The sequence below is a fragment of the Engraulis encrasicolus genome, chromosome 22 (genome assembly GCF_034702125.1).
Source record: "Engraulis encrasicolus isolate BLACKSEA-1 chromosome 22, IST_EnEncr_1.0, whole genome shotgun sequence".
Taxonomy (NCBI): domain Eukaryota; kingdom Metazoa; phylum Chordata; class Actinopteri; order Clupeiformes; family Engraulidae; genus Engraulis; species Engraulis encrasicolus.
This window is the reverse complement of record NC_085878.1, coordinates 51,500,942-51,522,012: the sequence shown is the minus strand read 5'-3', so window position 1 is coordinate 51,522,012 and position 21,071 is coordinate 51,500,942. Positions and strand designations below refer to the sequence as shown.

At 42.5% G+C, this 21,071-nt stretch overlaps 1 protein-coding gene across 2 annotated transcripts in view; it reads left to right on the top strand.

Moving 5' to 3' along the window:
• The window catches only part of htr4 (5-hydroxytryptamine receptor 4), a 97,987-nt gene that overhangs the window by 28,519 nt on the left and 48,397 nt on the right, over window positions 1–21,071 (top strand). The window contains exons 1-2 of one of the 2 annotated variants that reach the window (XM_063188682.1): window positions 6,661–6,738; window positions 7,261–7,342. In XM_063188682.1, coding sequence (XP_063044752.1) covers window positions 7,284–7,342 — 59 coding nt within the window. In that variant the 5' untranslated portion in view covers window positions 6,661–6,738; window positions 7,261–7,283. Of the gene's footprint in view, window positions 1–6,660; window positions 6,739–7,260; window positions 7,343–21,071 lie in introns of those variants that run through there. The other variant, XM_063188680.1, reaches the window with a different exon arrangement.

Here is a 21,071-nt window from a genome sequence, read left to right as displayed (position 1 = left end):
AATAGAATGGTGATTCCTAATCCTAATCCTTCCACAACCAACAATACCACCAAAGGTTAAGATTTAGGTACAGTACATACATGATGTTTGGTGCAAACCCTTACATCATATTTCAATTACAATCAGCCATCAAATATTGCTTTATTTGGGTTTTAAAACTATTTTTACTTTGTTTTTTGAAAATATAATCTGGAAGGCTCTTCCATTCAGTCATAGCTCTGCATAATACTGTGCAATGTTTTGATTGTTGGTATTGTGTAGTTGCCACTATAGTAGCATGTCTGAGGACCATTCCATCATTGGCGCTGAATTCAGCAGCGCTTACGCGCAAAAGCCAAGTTTCAACTAACGGCAGTTTAAACTTGAGGCTGACGCCGTTCCACCACTGAAGATCAACTGCGCCTTGGCTAGTTTCACTTCAGTCGCCCTCATCAAAGCTAGCGTTGCACTCGTGCACGTTGTACAGGGAAGTCCATATCAACAATTGTAGAAAATGAGATCATGTTGTAGACTCGGGCATGCCTTGTCAAATCAAGTCTTTATCGGAGATGTGATGCGAGCATCTGTAGGTGAGCGGTATCGCAGCCGCACTCTGGTCGAGAGGCCCGCGTTCCATCCCCACCATGCGCAATGACAGATTAGTAACACAATCATCAAAGGGAGATCCTCGTCTGAACCTCGAATGCCATTATTTCAATGCGTAAAAATAAAATGCTTGCATTATCTAATGTGTTTTAATTTCATCTTTCCAAAGAATTTGTTTTAGGATAAAATAGGTAAAACGTTAGGCAAAGATCATTTGTTGAATCATTCCAATGCAAACTCCAAGCGTCGGCGTCTGCAAGGTGGTTGTGAAGATGTTTTTTATTGACTATGCTGTAAAATGTAAAGGTTTACATTTAACTGTAGGCCTATTGCTTGATAGCAAATGAAGCCAGCCACAAAGCGACATCAAAGGAGGGAATAGAAAAAAGTATGTTATGAAGTTTTCATTTCTATAACATATCGCCATGCAAGACTTGAACTTGGGGCAACCACATATTACGCAGCGCATCTGCCCACTGGGCCATTCACATTTTCATCTCTGTGAAAGGAATTGTTCAATATGATGTTAGTATTATCAAGAAATTATCAGAAATCCCTGAAATGAAAGACAATGGTAATATTGTAGTTTTTACTGGCATTATCACACCATAGACTTTTAAAATAGTGAGACTGGCTCGCTTTGATCTCGTAAAATGATGGCATGAATTAAGTGGAACGTGCCGATTGTGACACTGTTTCCTACAGGTTCATTTTTTTGTAACACTGATTCATTTAGCCTGGTGTTAAAGCTGGGAGCTACCAGGTTTGAGTTGGAGCATAAATTACCATGGCAACTCAGCTGAGTTTCAGGTTAGCAAGACTGATGGAACAGATCTGTGTCTAAAAATAGCACAGCTTACCGACTTGAACTCGGATTTGGGAATCGCCGTTGATGGAATGGTCCCCTGGTGGAGTATGTATCCAGAGTGGAGCTGAGTGTGAGGTGCTGAAACAACATGTTGGGTTTGTTTAATGTGTTAATAGTTTAAATAAAAGAAAGCAGGGATGCTCTCAACCTTTTGTCGACCTTGAGCCAGGAGAGTTGGTTATGCATGTCGTCTGTATAGGCTCTCTATGTGCACATAAGGACAAGTCTGGCTGCTCTGTTTTGTACCCGCTGAAGCTTAGCTAAATGAATTTTTGTGGTACTTGACCAGATCACCGAACAGTAGTCTAGGTGTGATAATAGAACGGTCTGCATGACCTGTTTGGTCAGCTGAGATGTTAGAAAAGGGGAACATTTCTTAATTACCGATATATTCCTTCCCATCTTCTGAACTAGAAGGTCAATATGTCCTCACCAAGATAGATTGCAGTCTAGGGTTACCCCTAGAAGCTTTGTCTCTTGTACCTGCTCCACAGCAACATTATCAGTACAAGATTCAGCTAAGGTTGAGATCGTTAATGACTGTTTGGTACCAAACACAATGCTCTTGATTTTGGATATATTTAGAACCAGTTTGTTAACAGAGACCCATTTGAATACCATACCATCTGAAGCTCTTTGTTAAGGGCAAAGGTGATTTCCTCTACTGTTTGTGCAGATGTGTAGAGAATTGAGTTATCAGCATACATAGACACACAGGCTTTTTTACAAACAAGTGGGAGGTCATTTGTAAAAATAGAAAAGAGCAATGGCCCCAGCGGCGAACCTTGCGGAATTCCACAGTGCAATCTCTGGGCATTAGAGAGACTCCAATTAAAAATAACCTTCTGAGTTCTGTTTGTTAAGTAGTGTTTAATCCATGCTATGGCAGATGGGGTAAAGCCATAACAACTCAGTTTCTCTAGTACTGTAAGATGTTGTCTTCGATGGGGCAGCCCATCGGTCCTTACTATAGATAATGGACTGAGCCTATCAGAAGCCTATCAGTATGGAGAGGGGGGGGGGGGTGGGTGGGTTGCCTGTGTGCGGGGTTGGGCCACAGTGTCCACAGTGCAGCCCTGATCAGTTATGTCCAGTTGTAACCATGTGCAATTTTGAAAATGGGATGGATTTCGACATGTTGGCAAATACTCTTAGGCTATCAACTTTCGGTCATAGCTTAGAAGGTAACAACTGAAGTCATAGGCTAAACCAAACCTTAATTGAAATACTTAATATGTCCCTTCAGTTTCCTGTGTAGAAGAGATGCAGCAATAATCAATAATTAAAGCCGCAAGCGGCGATGACGGGCCCTCGCACGTACATTGCAGGGGCGGGGCATGCCATTGGCAATGAGCATTAGCATGACTAGCGTGTGGCTATGACCCAGAAATGGAGTCTCTGCGACCGTCGGTTCACAAGATATTGAAGAAAAACAAATTAGCATGAATTAACATTAGCATTAAGAATTAGCATTAGCATTAGTATGACTAGCGTGTTGCTACAACCCCCCCAAAACAAAAATGGAGTCTCTACGACGTTCGGTTCGCAAGATATTGAGGAATTACACTTTTCCTGCAATTCCTTTGCCTACCACATGGTGCAATACATCATTGTCAATGCCTTGAGCTCATGTCCACCGAATATTAAGTCAGTTCGGTGTAGGCCAAGTACGTAAAAGTCTGAAAAAAATCCCCCAAAAAAGCCAAAAAAAAGCACAAGGACCCTGCTGCAGACGTATGGTGCGCGCTCCACGAAAAGTGGATCGAGGAGCGACGGATATCCGGTGGCTCCAAGTGAACTGTTTTCTGTCTTTTTTAATGGGTGTTACTGTTCAATAAATAAAATTAATCTGCAAAATAAGTTTCAGGTGATAGGTTTAGACAAGAGGGGCACCTTAGATCTACACAGCACAGCAAGAACGAACTGTGTTCAGCCCGCGAACGAGACCAGCGTGGGCGCATAGCAACAGTCTCCATGACCACGAATAAACAATTTAACGTGGCAGAGACGAAGGCATACTTTTTTGTTAAAAGCAGCTTGCAATTGAGCTTTTTTGAATGTGTGCTGCTGTTAAATAAATAACATTGTTAGGCAAAATGAGTTAAGTTGATATGTTTGGACAAGAGAAGCACACAGGCAAAGTAATAATGCCCCCCTCCTCCTCTCGTTCACTGAACTAGTTCGCTCGACATTCACCCCTTGCTCTCTTGCGTTGTGGCGTGACGTAATGAAAATGAACGACTGAACGAACGAATTCCTCAGCAGAACTGAACGAAGAGAACGAACTGGTGGGAAAGAATCGCCATGCCCTTCACTAGCTGACAAACTAAAGTGCATTACCGCAACGAATAAGCTCCACCGGATATTCGTTGCTCCCTGCTCCACTTCCTGTGGAGCTACCCCCATATGTCTGCAGCTGGGTGCCTCTCAAAAAAAGTACAAATATCTCACTTCCTGTTGTGCGTGGCCATATCGTTGTATGGACTTTATTGTGCGCCCTATTGAGATACACACCTTAAAAAACTCCCGAGTCTGTAGCTGAAACTATATGTGTTTGGGGGCGTGGCCTCGTCCCTGTGTTCCATCAGGGGTTAATATTTGGTGTCTGAGTAGCGGGTGCTATGTCTGATTTGTGTACCAAGTGGCGTAAGTGTGCGAGCACCGGAAGTACCTGAAAATTGCCCCAAGAGTGCTGAACAAAAAAGAGAATAATAATAAAGAAGAAGAAGAATAATCCTTAGGAAAACAATAGGGCTTCGCACCGAGAGGGCTTGCACTTCGGTGCTCGGGCCTTAATTAGCAATAATTTATGTTACAGTATCTACGTAGGATTTCCATTGAGTAGGCTACTTTCATTGTTCCAAAGTTGCATTAAAATTATACTCCATTCACAAGTTTTAGAGCACCTTAATTTTTTCACTTGCTTATTGCAAGTTGTGCTCCTTGCTAGTTTGGGTGTTCCTCCCAAAAAATATATAGGCCTACAACCACCTTAGAACAGACCTTTATTTCTGATGTCTCTATTACTGTATTTTACTGATATATATGTGGGGTGTGTGGATGCGTTTCTGTGTGTATTAGTTTAACACATTGAGTACTGACGACGTAATAATACGTTTTTCACGCCCATGCGTTGTATAACTAATAAATAAAAATAAATATGTTTTTGCGTTTTTCGTCATATTTGGAATCTACACCCTTCAATACATAATATTTGTGATTTTAGGAGGTCTGTGACGAATACAAATGACAAAAATGGCAGTCAAAAGCTTGTGTCATGATTTGGACATTTTAATTTTAATCACAACACCAGAGCAGCAACCGTAGGTAAAGCAGACGGTCTATTATGAATTACAAGAACCTTTGGGTAAAGTAACCCGCATTGACTATATTGCGTGCCTTGTGTGTACACCATGCTGATCCAGCTCAGCTTGCAGCTCTGTTAGCCTTATGAATCCACCATAGAGAATCACAACTTGTGATTCTCTATGGTGGTGGACTATGATGCTGTCGTCAAGAATCGTGCTAGTTGTGTACTTACGTTTATGATCGGCGTCCACTCTGTCACTTTTTACAGTGTCCTTCACGCAATAAATACAGAGGAAGATAATAGTTGTGTCTGGCAGCCTGAGTAGACTAACATCCTTACCCAGATCCTTGGCTAGATCCTTACAAATGACCCCCAAACTGTGATCGGATCCAATACCCTGGGATTTTGAAGTTTGATCACCGGCAAGATGGGTTGAATTGTAATCCTGTTTATGTTTTCTCCCCCATGACATTTTCTGGAGCTTGCCGTCAGCCAGATGCTAGCCTACTAGCTATGTGGCTACGTAAACACTGCATCCCATATGGATCACCAGTTATGGATCAGGCATTGGGTTATTGGATTTTGTTACTGAGCTTGGATTAAATTACTTTCGGAACTTGTTCCTTGTTCATCTTTCAGCGTCTTACTGAAGACTGCAGTGCTTTCATGTATGTCATTCGCAGCTATAATTTGCAGAGCAAACTTTGCTGTGAGCCTGTGAAGCCCTGGACGTAAATGCGTGTTTTGATTGGCCATGGTAGTCAGACAGGAGGTGTGTCAAGACAGCTGAGCAGGACAACACGAAGCTGAGCTTGTGCCATCTATACTCATGAACGGCGTGACGTTTTCCATGTGCGTAGTTACGCCCATTTGTGGGGGAAAACAACCCATGCAAGTCAATTGGTGATGTTGGGGTTTAATAAATGAAAGCTATGGACTTGTAGACTAGCGTTGTTCACGCGCAACATGCCGAAAACGTGTTGTGTTGCCGGCTGTTCAAATAATATAGCCAAACAGCCGTGGCTGAAGCATGGAATGTGTTCATTTAGGCTAGCCGATTTAGCATGTAAGTCAATGAGACATTCGGTTTGTTTTCACCCATAAAGGGGCGTAACGCAAATTTAAGAGCAAAGTACCCGGATGGCCGTTCATGAGTATAATTTCATATCAATACCAGCTGATCCCCATCTAAAAGCGTGACATTCTGAAACAGCGCTTGGTTCACAAAAACTTTATTATCTCCTTTTCTTGCAGAATTTTGCAGAATTCGGGAGGTACCCGCATCGGTTTATCTTAGGTTTGCTTGGCAATAAAAGCTCGTAGAGACACACGGTTTTTACCCACGACAAGGGCAAAGTCTCCACTTTCAAACGAGCCATAACATGTTTCAGTGGCACCATCACATAATATTCTGTGATTCTACAAAAAACATCAAAAGAGCTTAAAACGCCGGTATTCTACGACATAATTTCAGAAGCACCGCCAGTATTCAATGTGTTAACTTGTACATTTGATGTCTCATGAAAAGCAACTTCAATGCTATGTAATGCTGGGCTTACACTGTGCAACTTTTTGCCCGATTTTGCCACGATTTGTCACTCGCACAACTTTTTGGAAGTCGGGCCAATTTCTTGCTCAATCGTAGGTCAATCGTGAGTGTCGCATCGTGTAGTGAACATGGGGTAACGACAAGCGATTTCACCTCACGATCGTGCAATCGTAGGGTCGCAAGACAATCAAAATTGTTTGAAATCCTGATCGTGCCTCGTGAGTAAATCGCACAGTTGAAGCAGTGCTACGACCCGATTTGGCACTACACATGCACAAATTAATAGGGCCGTGTGATTCGCTCCTGAGCGTGTCCTCGTCTCCACCTCAGGTGTGCATGTTCCATCCTCTGCAGACCCAGGAAACATGCCTGTCATTTCGCACAGTGGGAGCATTCGGCTCGCATCCAACTGTCGGCTTGTATAGTGTGAGGACTTGAGTCTTGAGATGTGAACTTTTAAATCGTGAAATTCCCTCGTGCAGTATGAGCAGGAGCTTAATACCCACGAGTGAAAATATCACTCAGTGTATGCCCGGCCTTAGGCAGGTTATTGCACATAATGCCATAATGACCCAGCTGCATGTGTTTGCTGGTCTTGCGCAGGGTTTCCAGATTGCACTGCTATAGCCATCTGCGGGTTAAAAAAACACACATTGGGTGTGTTTTTCTGTAGGCCTATATTTTTATGGTCATTTTTGGCAAATTGCCAGACACATCTGGTAACCTTGGTCTTTACATTGCCCATGTTGTAGTGTGTTCAGAACTGGGCCTGTGGTGGCCCGTGGCTGATTGAATTCAGCTCCATGGGTGAATGGTTCTGTGCCAGAGGGCCGGAGGTCGTAACCTCTTCTCCACTCCACAGACATTGGTTGATGTGTGTGTGTGTGTGTGTGTGTGTGTGTGTGTGTGTGTGTGTGTGCGTGCGTGCGTGCGTGTGTGCATCCACAGGCAGCCAGTGAGATGCAGGGCACATGAACAGAAGCTCTTTCAACACACTGCTCGCGATGGAAAGAGTCGACATCAATGAGAGGTAAGGATTGCACATGTGCCTGTTTATGTGCCACATTGGTTTGTGTGTGTGTGTGTGCGTGCCTGCGCACAATGGGATGATTAAAACAAGAGTGCTTGTTTGTGTCTGTATGTGTTTATTTTGTGTAGGGTTGTACATTTTTGGTTGATGATTGTTTGTCTGTGTTGTGTTCTTCTGAGAAGTAAGTACCATGACTCTTTCAGAGCCACCTACTACCATGAGTCTTTGTCACTGTCCAAAATGCTGTGGCCCTATGCTGTGTCAGTCAGGGCATTGACGTCAAATGTTGATTTGGTCATGCCACAGTGTCGTCCTGATGAATGCAGGCTGCCATTGCCTTTTTGACAGCTGTGACCATGTAAGTCAGAGTACCGTGGGTGCAAGTCATTGTTTGTCCTTCCGTCTTTTGTTGTGGCATAGAAATTGTGTAATGTGTGTTGAATGTCACATGAAAATAGTCCATTGGAGGAATTGTTGGAATGGCTGGACTGTAAGCCTGGGCTGGACCACACTATCCGTTTCTGGAGGAAACAGGAGAGTTGTGGTGAGGTGCACATTTAATTCTGCAGTTGCGGTTTTATGTTTTTTTTTAATACAGTCCGAGGTAGCACCTGAACTTGCCTGATTATCATCATGACTTTCAAATCTCCTCGAGACTTGGCCTGACCAGGATCATAACAACTAACATTCTTAAACGGCATGGTTGACCCACCTACCTTGGTTTGCTACTGGTCGAGGGTAGAACAGACTGAGCCAAAGTTTAAACCAAACATTTCTTAGTCACCAATAGAACGTCTCTGCTTAAACAACGTCACTGCTTTTAACACGCCTCTACCCAAAACGGTTGGAAATGCTCAAAGTTGATCAGTTCCCGACAAAGTGGGTGGAGTTCCCGCTGTAGCAGGATCCAGATTCTACCTGAACGAGCTCCTCCTGGCCTTATGTTGCCTTGACGGGCTCGGGACCTCTCGAGACAGCTGACGACACTGCTCATGTGACAACCGAGTTCTGGACTTTGGCGCATGAACGCCAATGATCCCGGAACAATTGGGAATCATGCCTGTTTTGTTTTGGTCCTCTTTTCTTTTTTTCACCTCCACTTGAGCCTCCACATCCACGACATATCATTTTAGCTGAAGTAAGCTAAATTAAACAGTCAGAGACCAGCATTACTGACATATGTGCATCTGCAATTGAATGACATTAACTGTGTTGTTGATAGTGATTACAAGATGATATTTTAGCATTTATGATACTGTTTACATGCCAGTTGCATGCATGGGCGCCATGTTGATGCTGCCTGTTGTCACACAAAACATAAGCCCGGGAACTCGTTGTTCTATACTTCCGCCAGAGATCAACCTCAATAATTATCGATCTGACATTGCATCACCAAATGTTCACGCCCACTTTCCCTAGGTTTTAGGTCGGTTTTCTTGGGATTCTCGACTTTTTGAACGAGCCATATGTGAGTGTAGCTGAGCTGAAGGCGTTGCGTCACCACTAAGGCGGAGCCTGGGTACACCCGAACATCCACACGGCTTCCTTTTGCGTCCACAGTTGGATGGGGTTCGTCCTTCTTGGTGGTATGCTGACATTACCCTGGATACCATGGCTCTTGATTCGTCACAAAGACTGTTTTGGTCACAGATGCGCCAGGAAGACGTACTCCAACAATTTGTCCTCTCTTGAACTCTGATATTTCACCCATGCTGTGTGCATTGCAATACATAGGTTTCATTTTTACAAATATTTGTGTTGTGAGTAGGGGCAAGATGCTAAGCAGCCAACCACGTGAGCTAATTTTTTGAGTCACAGCAGTTTCTAATAATCAGACATTGAAGAGTGCGCAGGGGTTTTTACAAACATGCAACCCATGCATATGGTTCTTCCCCTGCTAATTGAACTTTCACACGCTGCTTTTACTGGTGCAATGCGCTAGAAGTGGGCGATATGGCAAACATTTCAGATCACGTTTTTTAACAAATTCTCGATGTTGATTTTTTTTATCACGATTTCCATTAGAAAAAAAAACTGAAATCTTGGGCTACAACCCTTTCTGGACAAATTTGAATTAATATTTGCAATTTTGCATGCAAACATTAAACAAACAAAAAATGTGACAGTTTTCTGTAATCCCCTGTTCACTTTAATATGAGTGCAAAGCATTTTTTTCCCTCACTCCCTCATTTCATGCATGCTTGCTGTCACCTATTTGAAGTGACGTTGGTTTGGGATTTCATGGCGGACTTTTAAATGCCGCTGTGGGAAGTAGCCTAGACAGTAGCTTAAGCGACAGGTGGACACTGTTTTCTGACAGAACAGCGGTTTGTGGGCATTTGGCGTTTTCACTGGGATATTAGTCCAGGAGCCCAGGGGGGTCTACCTAGTTGGGAAGGTTACCAATTTTTATGGGTACTATGATGTCTGGCATGGTCCCCAGATAGAGGAACAGCACGTCTGCCGAGTTCCCTCGGGTGGGTGTGGCAAGGAGGGGGTAAAACTGGCACCCAAAAAATGGGCTAGATCAGTTGGTGAGGTTACCACTTGGAACCTGTTGTAAATTGTTCATCATAGTCCCCTGATAGAGAAATGACCACTGCCAGACATTTTTAGTGGTGGGTTACCCCCGGCAGACGCCCCCGTATCATGATACCCAAAAAATGGGCTAGATCAGTTGGTGAGGTTACCACCTGTTGTAAATTGTTTGTCATGGTCCCCTGATTGAGGAATGGCCACTGCCAGATGTTTTTGATGGTGGGCGGGACTTACCAGACATCGTTAACTCGGGGGTAAAAAATGGGCTAGATCAGTTGGTGAGGTTACCACTTGAAATCTCTTGTAAATTGTTCATCATAGTCCCCTGATAGAGAAATGACCACTGCCAGACATTTTCAGTGGTGGGGGACCCCCGGCAGATGCCCCCGTATGATGAGATCCCCAATATAGGCTATGTCATTCACATAAGGTTTGAACCAGACATCGTACAAAAAGACAAATGAGAGCACTTTTATTTAGATAATTCCAACATGGAGAAATGATTGGAAGGGTCAATATGTTCATAGAAACATGTTTTGGGTACTTTTTAGGACAAAAATGACTTCAATTTAAATCCGGATAGGACCCAGTGGGCAGGCTTTCAAAATCAATGCAAACATGACATGTTTCTGATTTACAAGAATGGTGGCCAGCATATTTAATTAAAATCTACAAAATAATAAATCAATATTTACTGTTATGACCAAAGTACAGTAACTTTTGCAGCTAAAAATGTCTCTTTCAAAATGGCAGACAATGGAGAAGATCCCCCTTTTCATGTATGGAAATTGCAATTTTCCTATAATGAATACTTACATACTTAAATATTCCACAGAGCACCTTAAAGCAATTCGTGGACAAATTGTGCTGATTATGAAGGCTTGTGAATGGTACTAAGAAATTGCACTACTACAGTACATGCACTACTGCACCATTGTATGTTAACAGCAATTTGAAATTCCCACTTTCCAGCAGCTCTGAAGATTTAGAATCAAAATACTTAACATAGGCATACACAGCAGCAGGGTGTGTTGCATTGTTGCTGTGAGGTATAGCATGCACATGTGCAGTTCCATTGGCGTGTGCGTGTGTGTCAGACATCCAATCCAATAACAAATTCATCCACCCACCCAGGGCCTCTTCTTGTTGATATTGTATACTCTCAGTCAAATGTTCCACAGAGGAGGCGATTTCTGCCATCCACCCAGCCCTTACCTGGACAAAATGAGTAATATGAGAGAATGCTTTGATATGTGAGGATGCTGGGCATATACTTCAATTCAGCATTCAACACCATAATAGTATATTCAATGTACAGAATGTGCAAGCTGGGTCACTGACCATCCACACTGCACCCATAACTGACTTTGTTACTGGTGTCTAGAGAGTGAATTACACAAAATTCCTAGGGAGGACATCTGCTGGAACTACCCTCCATCATTGATTAAGACCACCAATGCCACTGCTTCCTGGGTAAGGTTGAGTGGGACAAATTCATCTCCCATCCATCATAAACATTTGTTCAGCTAGTGCCACTCATTCAAGTTGGCCCATAATGTGCTCTGTGGCAAGTAAGTTTGCTGGGTCCCCTACCAGAGTCCACATGGATGGGATGCCAGGAGACATGCCAGTACACCAAGGGACATGGAGGAGGCCATACTGTAGGAGAGTTTACAATCCAGCAGCGGGATACAACAGCAGTGTAGAAATGGGATTGACCCAGAACACAGATCATCCCCCTAAAACAACTGCATCAAGTCTTTGCACTGTTTGCTATGTGCACGAAACCCACTCTGTTCTCCAAGATATATTTACTACTTTTATTATTTGTATTATTTTATTATAGTATGTGTTTATGGCTGCTGTAGTTTGACATGAATTTTGTTGGGTACTTAAGGATATATTATTTGTTTGCACAGATAGGCCTACATACACAGCTATACCTATGGAACTGTACTATGTGACTGCAGCTTTACCTGCATACCTCACAAGAACTGATTGGGCCCTGCAAAACACACACACACACACACACACACACACACACACACACACACACACACACACACACACACACACGCACACCAGTGCTTTACACTAACTTTTTCGCTTACCAGCCATTTTGGCTAGTGGTTTTCGTGACTCACTAGCCATTGGGCCTTTTCACTAGCCATCATTTTCTTAACCATCATAGCAGCTTTAATGAATTATATAATAGGCTGTAATAATGTAATGTAGGATAATATAACATAATATAACATAATATAATGTACGGTAATATAATAAAATATAATATATAATATAATATAATATAATATAATATAATATAATATAATATAATATAATATAATATAGCCTAATATAATATAATATAATATAATATAGGGCCTAATAACTAGAATTGTTGTTAACTGGTCCATGCATGCATGCTATAAGAACAGATTAACTCATCTGATGGCATAGCCGTGCAGAAACACCAAGCACAGTGTTGGAAGGGCACAAATGTAAGCTACATGAGAGCAAAATATTTCCGTCTTTGATCTGAAGGGCACTTTCGATGCGCAAAGTAGATAGTGCAAAGTCATTGCCAAGCTTCGCATGTCCTCGGTCATGGATGTGGAACACCTCTTCTGGAATATTTTCTCATAAAAGTAGGCTATCTACTAGAAGGCACACACATATGCGGCCGGTAACTACAGAAGGAGCTACGACTTCCTTTCATTCCGCTTAATATTGAGTTGTTTAAAATATAAACGGACGCAAAGCAAGATGGGCACATGCGAAGGGACATGGGACATGATTTTGTACTGTCTGGAAGGCTACTACTGCGCGTTGTTTAAGCCCCGTTTGACAGTCGGGAACAACGGCACAAGAAACATGGAGGAATATTAAGGTATGAAGACATACAGGCAAATCAGAAAATGATTTAAACCGAACATTATTAATGCCGCATGTGTCCTTGTTGTCTTATCACTGCGCTAATTAGTCTCAAGACTTTCTCAAGACTGAGGTGTTCTCCTCTCGCCTTGGTCATTTTAATGTCCACTACTACTATGCATTGTACTAATGACAGATCCCAAAACAGGTCAGTTGAGATGAACTTCGCTACTTTATTTTCACGTGAAGGTTTTCAGTGGCATTTCCAAACGCGCGCTGATGTGCCGGTAGCTCGCTGCTGCCACTCATATTCGCAAGACTAGCTCTATCAGATTCCTCTCGTGCGTAAGACACAGGTGACACGTGACACAGGTGCCTCATGGGTATTGTAGGCTCGCGAAATCGCATTGCATTGCGTTTGTAGCAAAGACGGTCCGAGGGAAAAAAAAACTACAAAATGCGGTGCCTCATCATTTAGAATAGTGACGGACCCGCCAGAATGGCTAGTGAACCTTCGGTATCTACTAGCCAACGCCGACTTTCACCCGCATTTGGCTACCTGGCGTGTGTTAGTGTTAAGCCCTGACTGCACCTTTACCTGCAGTATCTCACAATAACTGCCTGGGCCCTGTAACATGCAACACATCATTGCTACGCCCCCACATTGACATAGCTCTATTTATTTGTTCATCACTTTATTATTTCTCAATACTTGAATACTGTTACTGGTCCTGTCTTGCACTTTAATGTCTGTCAGTTAATGTCAGTCTTGTCGTCTATGTTGGGGAATTCGGGTAAATTGGGCCACTTTGGGCCAATCGCTTATATGCAAAAAAGTGGCCCAATTTACATGAATATTATCTAAATATTCCGAACTGAAATTTCAAATAGCTGTTAACATACAGTGGTGCAGTAGTGCACATAGTGCAATTTCTTAATATAAATCACAGACCTTCAATGTCAGCATATTTTGTCCATGAATTGCTTATAGGTGCATTGTGTAATTTATTTGGTTGTTCATTTCCCAGAATTCATACTGCCCATTCAAAATATTACCTTTTTATGAATATTAACCACCACCATGAAATTCTAAGTATTCATTATGGCTGGGAAAATTGCACTTTTCACACATGCAAAGGGGGAACTTCTCAATTGTCTGCCATTTTGAAATGGACATTTTTAGCTGCAAAACTTACTGCACTTTGGTCATAATAGTAAATATTGGTTCATTATTTTGTAAAAATGAGTGAAATATTCTGGCCACCATCCTACAAAATACACTTTTTAAGTCAGAAACACGTCGTCTTTGCATTGTTTTTGAAAGCCTAAACACTGATTCCTGTCCGGAATTGTGATATCTGTTAAATTAAAGTCATTTTGTCCTAAAAAAAGTACCCAAAACATGTTGCTATGAACATATTGACCCTTCCAATCATTTCTCCATGTTGGAATTATCTAAATAAAAGTGGTCTCATTTGTCTTTTTGTACCATGTCTGGTTCAAACCTTATGTGAATGACATAGCCTATATTGGGGATGTCATCATACGGGGGCGTCTGCCGGGGGTCCCCCACCACTGAAAATGTCTGGCAGTGGTCATTTCTCTATCAGGGGACTATGATGAACAATTTACAAGAGATTTCAAGTGGTAACCTCACCAACTGATCTAGCCCATTTTTTACCCCCCAGTTAACGATGTCTGGTAAGCCCCGCCCACCATCAAAAACGTCTGGCAGTGGCCATTCCTCAATCAGGGGACCATGACAAACAATTTACAACAGGTTCCAAGTGGTAACCTCACCAACTGATCTAGCTCATTTTTTGGGGTATCATCATACGGGAGCGTCTGCCGGGGGTAACCCACCACTAAAAATGTCTGGCAGTGGTCATTTCTCTATCAGGGGACTATGATGAACAATTTACAACAGGTTCCAAGTGGTAACCTCACCAACTGATCTAGCCCATTTTTTGGGTGCCAGTTTTACCCCCTCCTTGCCACACCCACCCGAGGGAACCCGGCAGACGTGCTGTTCCTCTATCTGGGGACCATGCCAGACATCACAGTACCCATAAAAATTGGTAACCTTCCCAACTAGGTAGACCCCCCTGGGCTCCTGGACTATATTGTCTTCGTGGACATAACAGACATTCCCAAGTTCCAAAAACTAATCAAGGAGACATTTACTGAATAACTTCCTCAACTTATCAACTGACGGATCAAATTAATTGTTATTAAAGCGTTTATAAAGAAATTTGGTCAGCGATTAAGTGTAACAGTGTTAGATAAGCAATAAGCCACTTGAGTCTGTGGGTTATGCTCTATTGATAATGGGCAAGGGGACATTTACGCTCCCCACTCCCCTTGCCCGTTATCAATCGAGCATAACTCACGGCCTCTCGTGGCTTATACTCATGAATGGCGTGACAGTTTGTTACTCCCATTTGTGGGGGAAAACAGGCAATGCAAGTAAATTGGTGGTGTTGGGGTTTAATAAACGAAAGATAAGGACCTGTAGACAAGCGTTGCTCACACGCAACATGCCGAAAACGTGGGGGACTGCTCGTTTTTTCCGACCCACCATTGGTCCGATGCGTCAATATTCCGAAAATTTCCCATTTATCCTACAGCACTTAGTCTTACAGACCTTTTACCCGATAAAATGAAACCCTTTGTCCCAACAGTCCAATGTCCCGATGCTGCTTTAATTTAGATTACTGTCATCTCTGATATGCGCAGTGGTCATGCAGCTGTCTGTGACAGGTTAGGTTCAGGGAAAGTTTTCGTCAAAGCACACATTTAAAACTCAGACACATTGCAATACTGACAGGTTAGCCTTAGGAATGGTTTTGGGTAGGGCACAATTGTAAAACTTGGAAACATTGCATTAATGACAGGTTAGGTTTAGGGGTGGTTTTGGTAAGGGCATAGCTTGACCAAGCGCAATCTATGAGCTCGTCGCAGCCCATGCAGCTGAAGTCTTTAGCACAGAGGAAAACAGGAGCAGGACGACCAGGGGAATTATGATGCCTGCCCCTAACAGACATTGGTCGGAACATTGAGCTGTCGGAGCAAAGGGTTTAATTTAATTATTTCGAGTTAAAGCGATGGTTCGGAGTAGAATCACCCTAATGCCATTTGAACCGTGACACCCATCCACCTTTACACCCGAAGTGTTTTCTGCCGCAGGCTTACATCAACAGAGTTGCCGTGTTATTCGATGTTTATTCCGGTTAGCTTGACTCAAGCGCATATGGATACTGGGCACCGTCTCCAAACTTTCCCCATAAAAATAACATGTCATGACACCAAACTTCTGCAGTAGCACAAATATGGTCTGTACTCACGAAACGAAGCATTTGGAAGTTTGGAAATAGTCCAGGAGTTTATTATCATCAACACAAGCCGAATAGCTTCTCTGCTGCTAAAGCTGCGCCAACGTTACTTCCGTCATCTAAGACAAGCATGTAAGAGTCCTCAACGAAGCTCATAATATGCACAATGAAAAGTGAATTCAGCATCAGTATTGATAACGAAAATCCTTGTCTAATTGATAGTAGGTAAGATTTGAAATATCTTTTAAGTATTGCCTTGAAAATATAACCCTTAATCACAATTCAGTGAAAACTTTTTTAACACTCTCGTCTGGAAGTTTGTTGAAGACTTTTACGGGCTTGTCTCATATGACGGAAGTAACGTTGGCACAGCTTTAGCAGCAGAGAAGCTATTCAGCTTGTGTTGATAATACTAAACTCCTGGACTATTTCCAAACTTCCAAATGCTTCGTTTCGTGAGTACAGACCATATTTGTGCTACTGCAGAAGTTTGGTGTAATGACATGTTATTTTTGTGGGGAAAGTTTGGAGACGGTGCCCAGTATCCATATGCGCTTGAGTCAAGCTAACCGGAATAAACATCGAATAACACGGCAACTCTGTTGATGTAAGTCTGCGGCAGAAAACACTTCGGGTGTAAAGGTGGATGGGTGTCACGGTTCAAATGGCATTAGGGTGATTCTACTCCGAACCATCGCTTTAATGGGCTGTAGGATCAATGGAAAATTTTCGGAATATTGACGCGTCGGAAAAATGACATGCTACCGATAACGTGTTGTGTTGCCGGCTGTTCAAATAATATTGACAAACAACCGTGACTGAAGCATGTACTGTGTTCATTAAGTATAGCCCATGAAGCATGAAAGTTGATGAGACATTCGGTTTGTATTCACCCATAAAGGGGCGTAACGCACATTTAGGAGCAAAGTACCCGGATGGCCGTTCATGCTTATTGCTTAAGTAAGTGCAGTGTGTATTCTTCTCAGCCTTTCCTGAGAAGGGCATGTTCACTTCCAATGGTTGGCGCTCTGACTGGTGTCTGGCTTTATTGGTCTCAGAAAAAGAAAAACTGCATGGGCAAAATGAAAAGTCCTCCATTACCCAGGCATTGCTGGAATTAAGCTGTGGCCCATCTGGGTCATATTTCTGGCACCTGTGGGTATGGTTCTAAATTGTATCAAATCCCTGTTAGCCTTCTTATGCCTCAGCCTTGGAAGCACATTGGGGAGAGGCCCATAAAACCAGAGTTGGAGGTGGAGGAGGCCATCGCGACTAGAAATGAAAGGAGAGATTTTAAAATGTGCTGAGCACTGTGAGCCTAATAGCACATCCAAATAGGCCTACAGTCAACAAGCTTCCACATTCAGACACCCATGGTACGATGTGACTTAGGCCTGGAAAATACGGAGAAGCCTACTTCCAGAGACGGCACAATTATGCCCACGAAAACAAACTGATCATGATTTTATATCAAGATGTCACAAATGGCTAGTACCGTATTGGCCCGATTATAAGACTATAAGATTATAAGGTTTTTGTTATAAAAAATAGTAGGCCTACTCTAAAAAGGGGGGTCGTCTTATTTCCGCGCGCTAGACTAAATAGCATCAATTTATTTTATTTTTTTATTTTTTTTCTACTTAACCTGAATGCGGGCATTATGCTTCACAACAATGCCACAAAACTCAATAATGGATAGGTTAAGAGATTGTTTTGTCCATACCTTTTGTCCAAATTTGCAGACGCTTGTTTCGTTATGACTGTTGCACCGCACATCTATTACGCTGCATTCACACCAACAGTGCGGACATCCACAGTACGTCAACAGAACGTGTCCATTATCAGTCCGAAACTGTTAGAATACATGAAAACAAATCATGTCTTGCACACAGGAGCGCGGCGGTGTAAGCGCGGCGCATGTTCGTCCTGCCCGGACATGTCCGAGTTGCTCCTTGAAAATAGAACTCGAGTCTATTTTCCTGCGCGGACGTCCGCGTTCAATGTGCGGGCTCCATTGAAAATGAATGGCTGCTGCCCGCGGATAGAACGTTGACTGTGCAGTGTGCAAGGCAGCCTGCGAACCTCTAGGACTCGCACTGCTCACAGAGACGTTAAGGAAACGTGCCGTCCCTGTGTGCATGTACCGTTACTGTCAATGTCAACGCGATGCGGCCGACAGTGCAAGGGGAAAAACACAACAGTCAATCGTGGCTCATCAACCTGTAGGCTAAGTTTTGAATGCTGTCATCAGCCAATCAATGGTCATCTGTGTGTGTGCGAGAAAGCGGCGCCTTTGACAAGCGGTGCCTTTGACGATATGCCTCGCAACGATGCAACAACACAGAATAATGGTTAGGGCAAGAGATTGTCTTGTTCATATAAAATCACTAGGAGTTTTACCCTTGGTACGAAATTAATATCAATTGGACTTCTAACGTGGTCCTGATAGGCAGCGCATGGGTTTCAAGTGCAATGCGTCAATCTGCCTTTGGTCACGTTCGGTTTATACAGTCCAACGGAAAACTTTGGATGCATAAAATGAACTGCGATTTGGCGAGACGGCTGCTGGTTAGATATTGCTGTCAGCTAAGCATTTTGCAAAATCTGTGCATTACAAACTAGGTTGCCTATCTCTATTGGACTGGTTGCCTGGCTGGTGCAGACTAGGCCTAAAGGCGGATTCATACTTGGCGTGACTGGCGCTAACCTCCTTTATACCTCACTCGCGACCATGACGTCACACGCCCCTGGCGCGGCTGGCGCGGCGCGAGTTCGTGCACCCCTCATTTTTTGTAACTTGGCGTGCGCCACCAGTGACCATGCAGGTAGGCAGACAAAGCAGGAGTTGCGAAGAGAGGCTACAGCTACTGTAGGCTACTACAGAATGGATCCTGCATCATTTTGAGGATAATAAAATGTCCTAGAGAGTTATTTTATCTTCTCCCTTAAATGTTTTTCAGTGAAACAATTGTTTACTTTGTTCAGAAGCACGTTGTGTTCGGCGATCTATTTATAAATTCTGCAACCAGAACAATGCTCTCACATGGTCTTGGAATGATCTGGTAATGTAGGCTACAACTAAATTAGGCCTATGTTTCATTGTGGTAAGTCATAAGTCAGACGTTCAGTAGCATTAGCCTACAGCAGTCGTGTTTGGTTTTCTATTTTTATACATCTGTAGAACTCCAGCTGCGAGTTTCTGCCATTTCTGCCACAGATTCTGCTGTTTCTCTCATGAACAGCAGAGGGCACACTTCCGAAAATGCAAGCAAAAGCCTGTAAATGGCGCTTTTGACTATGAATGGTCTGCCACATTTTAATGGTTCTTGCGCCAAAGTGCGCACGTTAAGTATGCAGAGCCCTTAATGCTCTGAGTATAGGCTATGTTGCGTCGCACTTTAACCCTATCGCGCCGGATGCATCATCTATGATGCATCAAATTCAAAGCCCTCTCCACGCTGACACAAAAAAAAAATCCATCTCAAAAACATCCTGCGTGTCATTTCCAAACGTCCTGCAGTACACAGAAACCGCCACAAGAGAGCAGCGGTCAACAACAAGTTGATCACAGCTCGGCGAAAAATGCAAAAAAGGAGTAGAAGCGGTTTCCCTGACCGACACTGAGATATCGTCAAATTGCAAAAGGTTTGTGTACAAATTTCCGAAATATAACTCTACATACTTTAATTTGAACACTTGCTTTGTGCAATTAATCAAGGAAGAGTTTATATTTTTACACCGTGTTGCAGAGAGATCGTGCTAAAACTGATGAAACATATAAGCACCATCCGGCGGTGGCAGGAAGTCAGCCATCAATGCATTTGCTCCATAGGGAAACTTACAAAGCATACCATGACGATCGTTTAACAAAACACACAAGTTGTTTTACTTCAAGACAAAGATATTGCCTTAAGAAACAGGTTTTACTTGCAATTTTGAAAATGTAATGCAAAATGTTGAAATTATGATCTCGTAAAAAATGCATTGAAGTGAATGGAGAAATGGTCCAATTGTAGTAATGGACCCATATATTCAAATTACACATCAAAAATGAATAATGATCTATATTACACTCATAAATAGGTTGTTGAGCATTCGATCAGCTATGTTTTACATAGATTTAAAAAAATGACCCAACCAGGCTGTGGGAAATGTAAAATATGGTCCTGCTAAAACAAGGATAGGCTTAAAAAAATGGCAGGATCTCACTAAATATTTAAAGATAATCCTCAACTTCAAGTATATTATATTATTTTACATTATATTATATTATATTATATTATATTATATTATATTATATTATATTATGTTAGCCTACATTACATTATTACAGCCTATTATATAATTCTTTAAAGCTGCTATGATGGTTAAGAAAATTATGGCTAGTGAAAAGGCCCAATGAAAAAGTTAGTGTCAAGCACTGCTTCATACTCATAGTTAAATTTCACATACACTCTTTCCCATCATATTTGTAAGTTAAAATGTGTCTGCACATCCTGTGACACTGCAAATTTCATGTTCAAGTCATGTTACGCTATACATCAATGGTGTATGTGGGCCAAATGTAATACACATTTGAAATGATCTCGCGGGCCGAATAAAATGGCTCCGCGGGCCAAATTTGGCCCCCGGGCCTGAGTTTGACATCCCTGGTCTAAGCGTTTACACAAAGAACACATATCAACACATTAGACAAACATAAAACACTTAACATGCAGGACTGGGCCACAAAACATGTAAACATGTAGCCTACATCCAAACATGCACATATACACAAAATTATATCATACCATAACTCTTTCAACTCTTGAATTTAACAGACAAGTTCCCAAACCATACTGTGATGCCATATCTAATAATGGATTCAATTGATGCTCTGTGAAAAGCCATCATTATGTCTTTGTCGATGCCAAACACTCTCAGCCTTTTCAAAAAATGAAGACACTGACTGATCCTTGAACATAAAAACTCTACCTGCCGGCCCC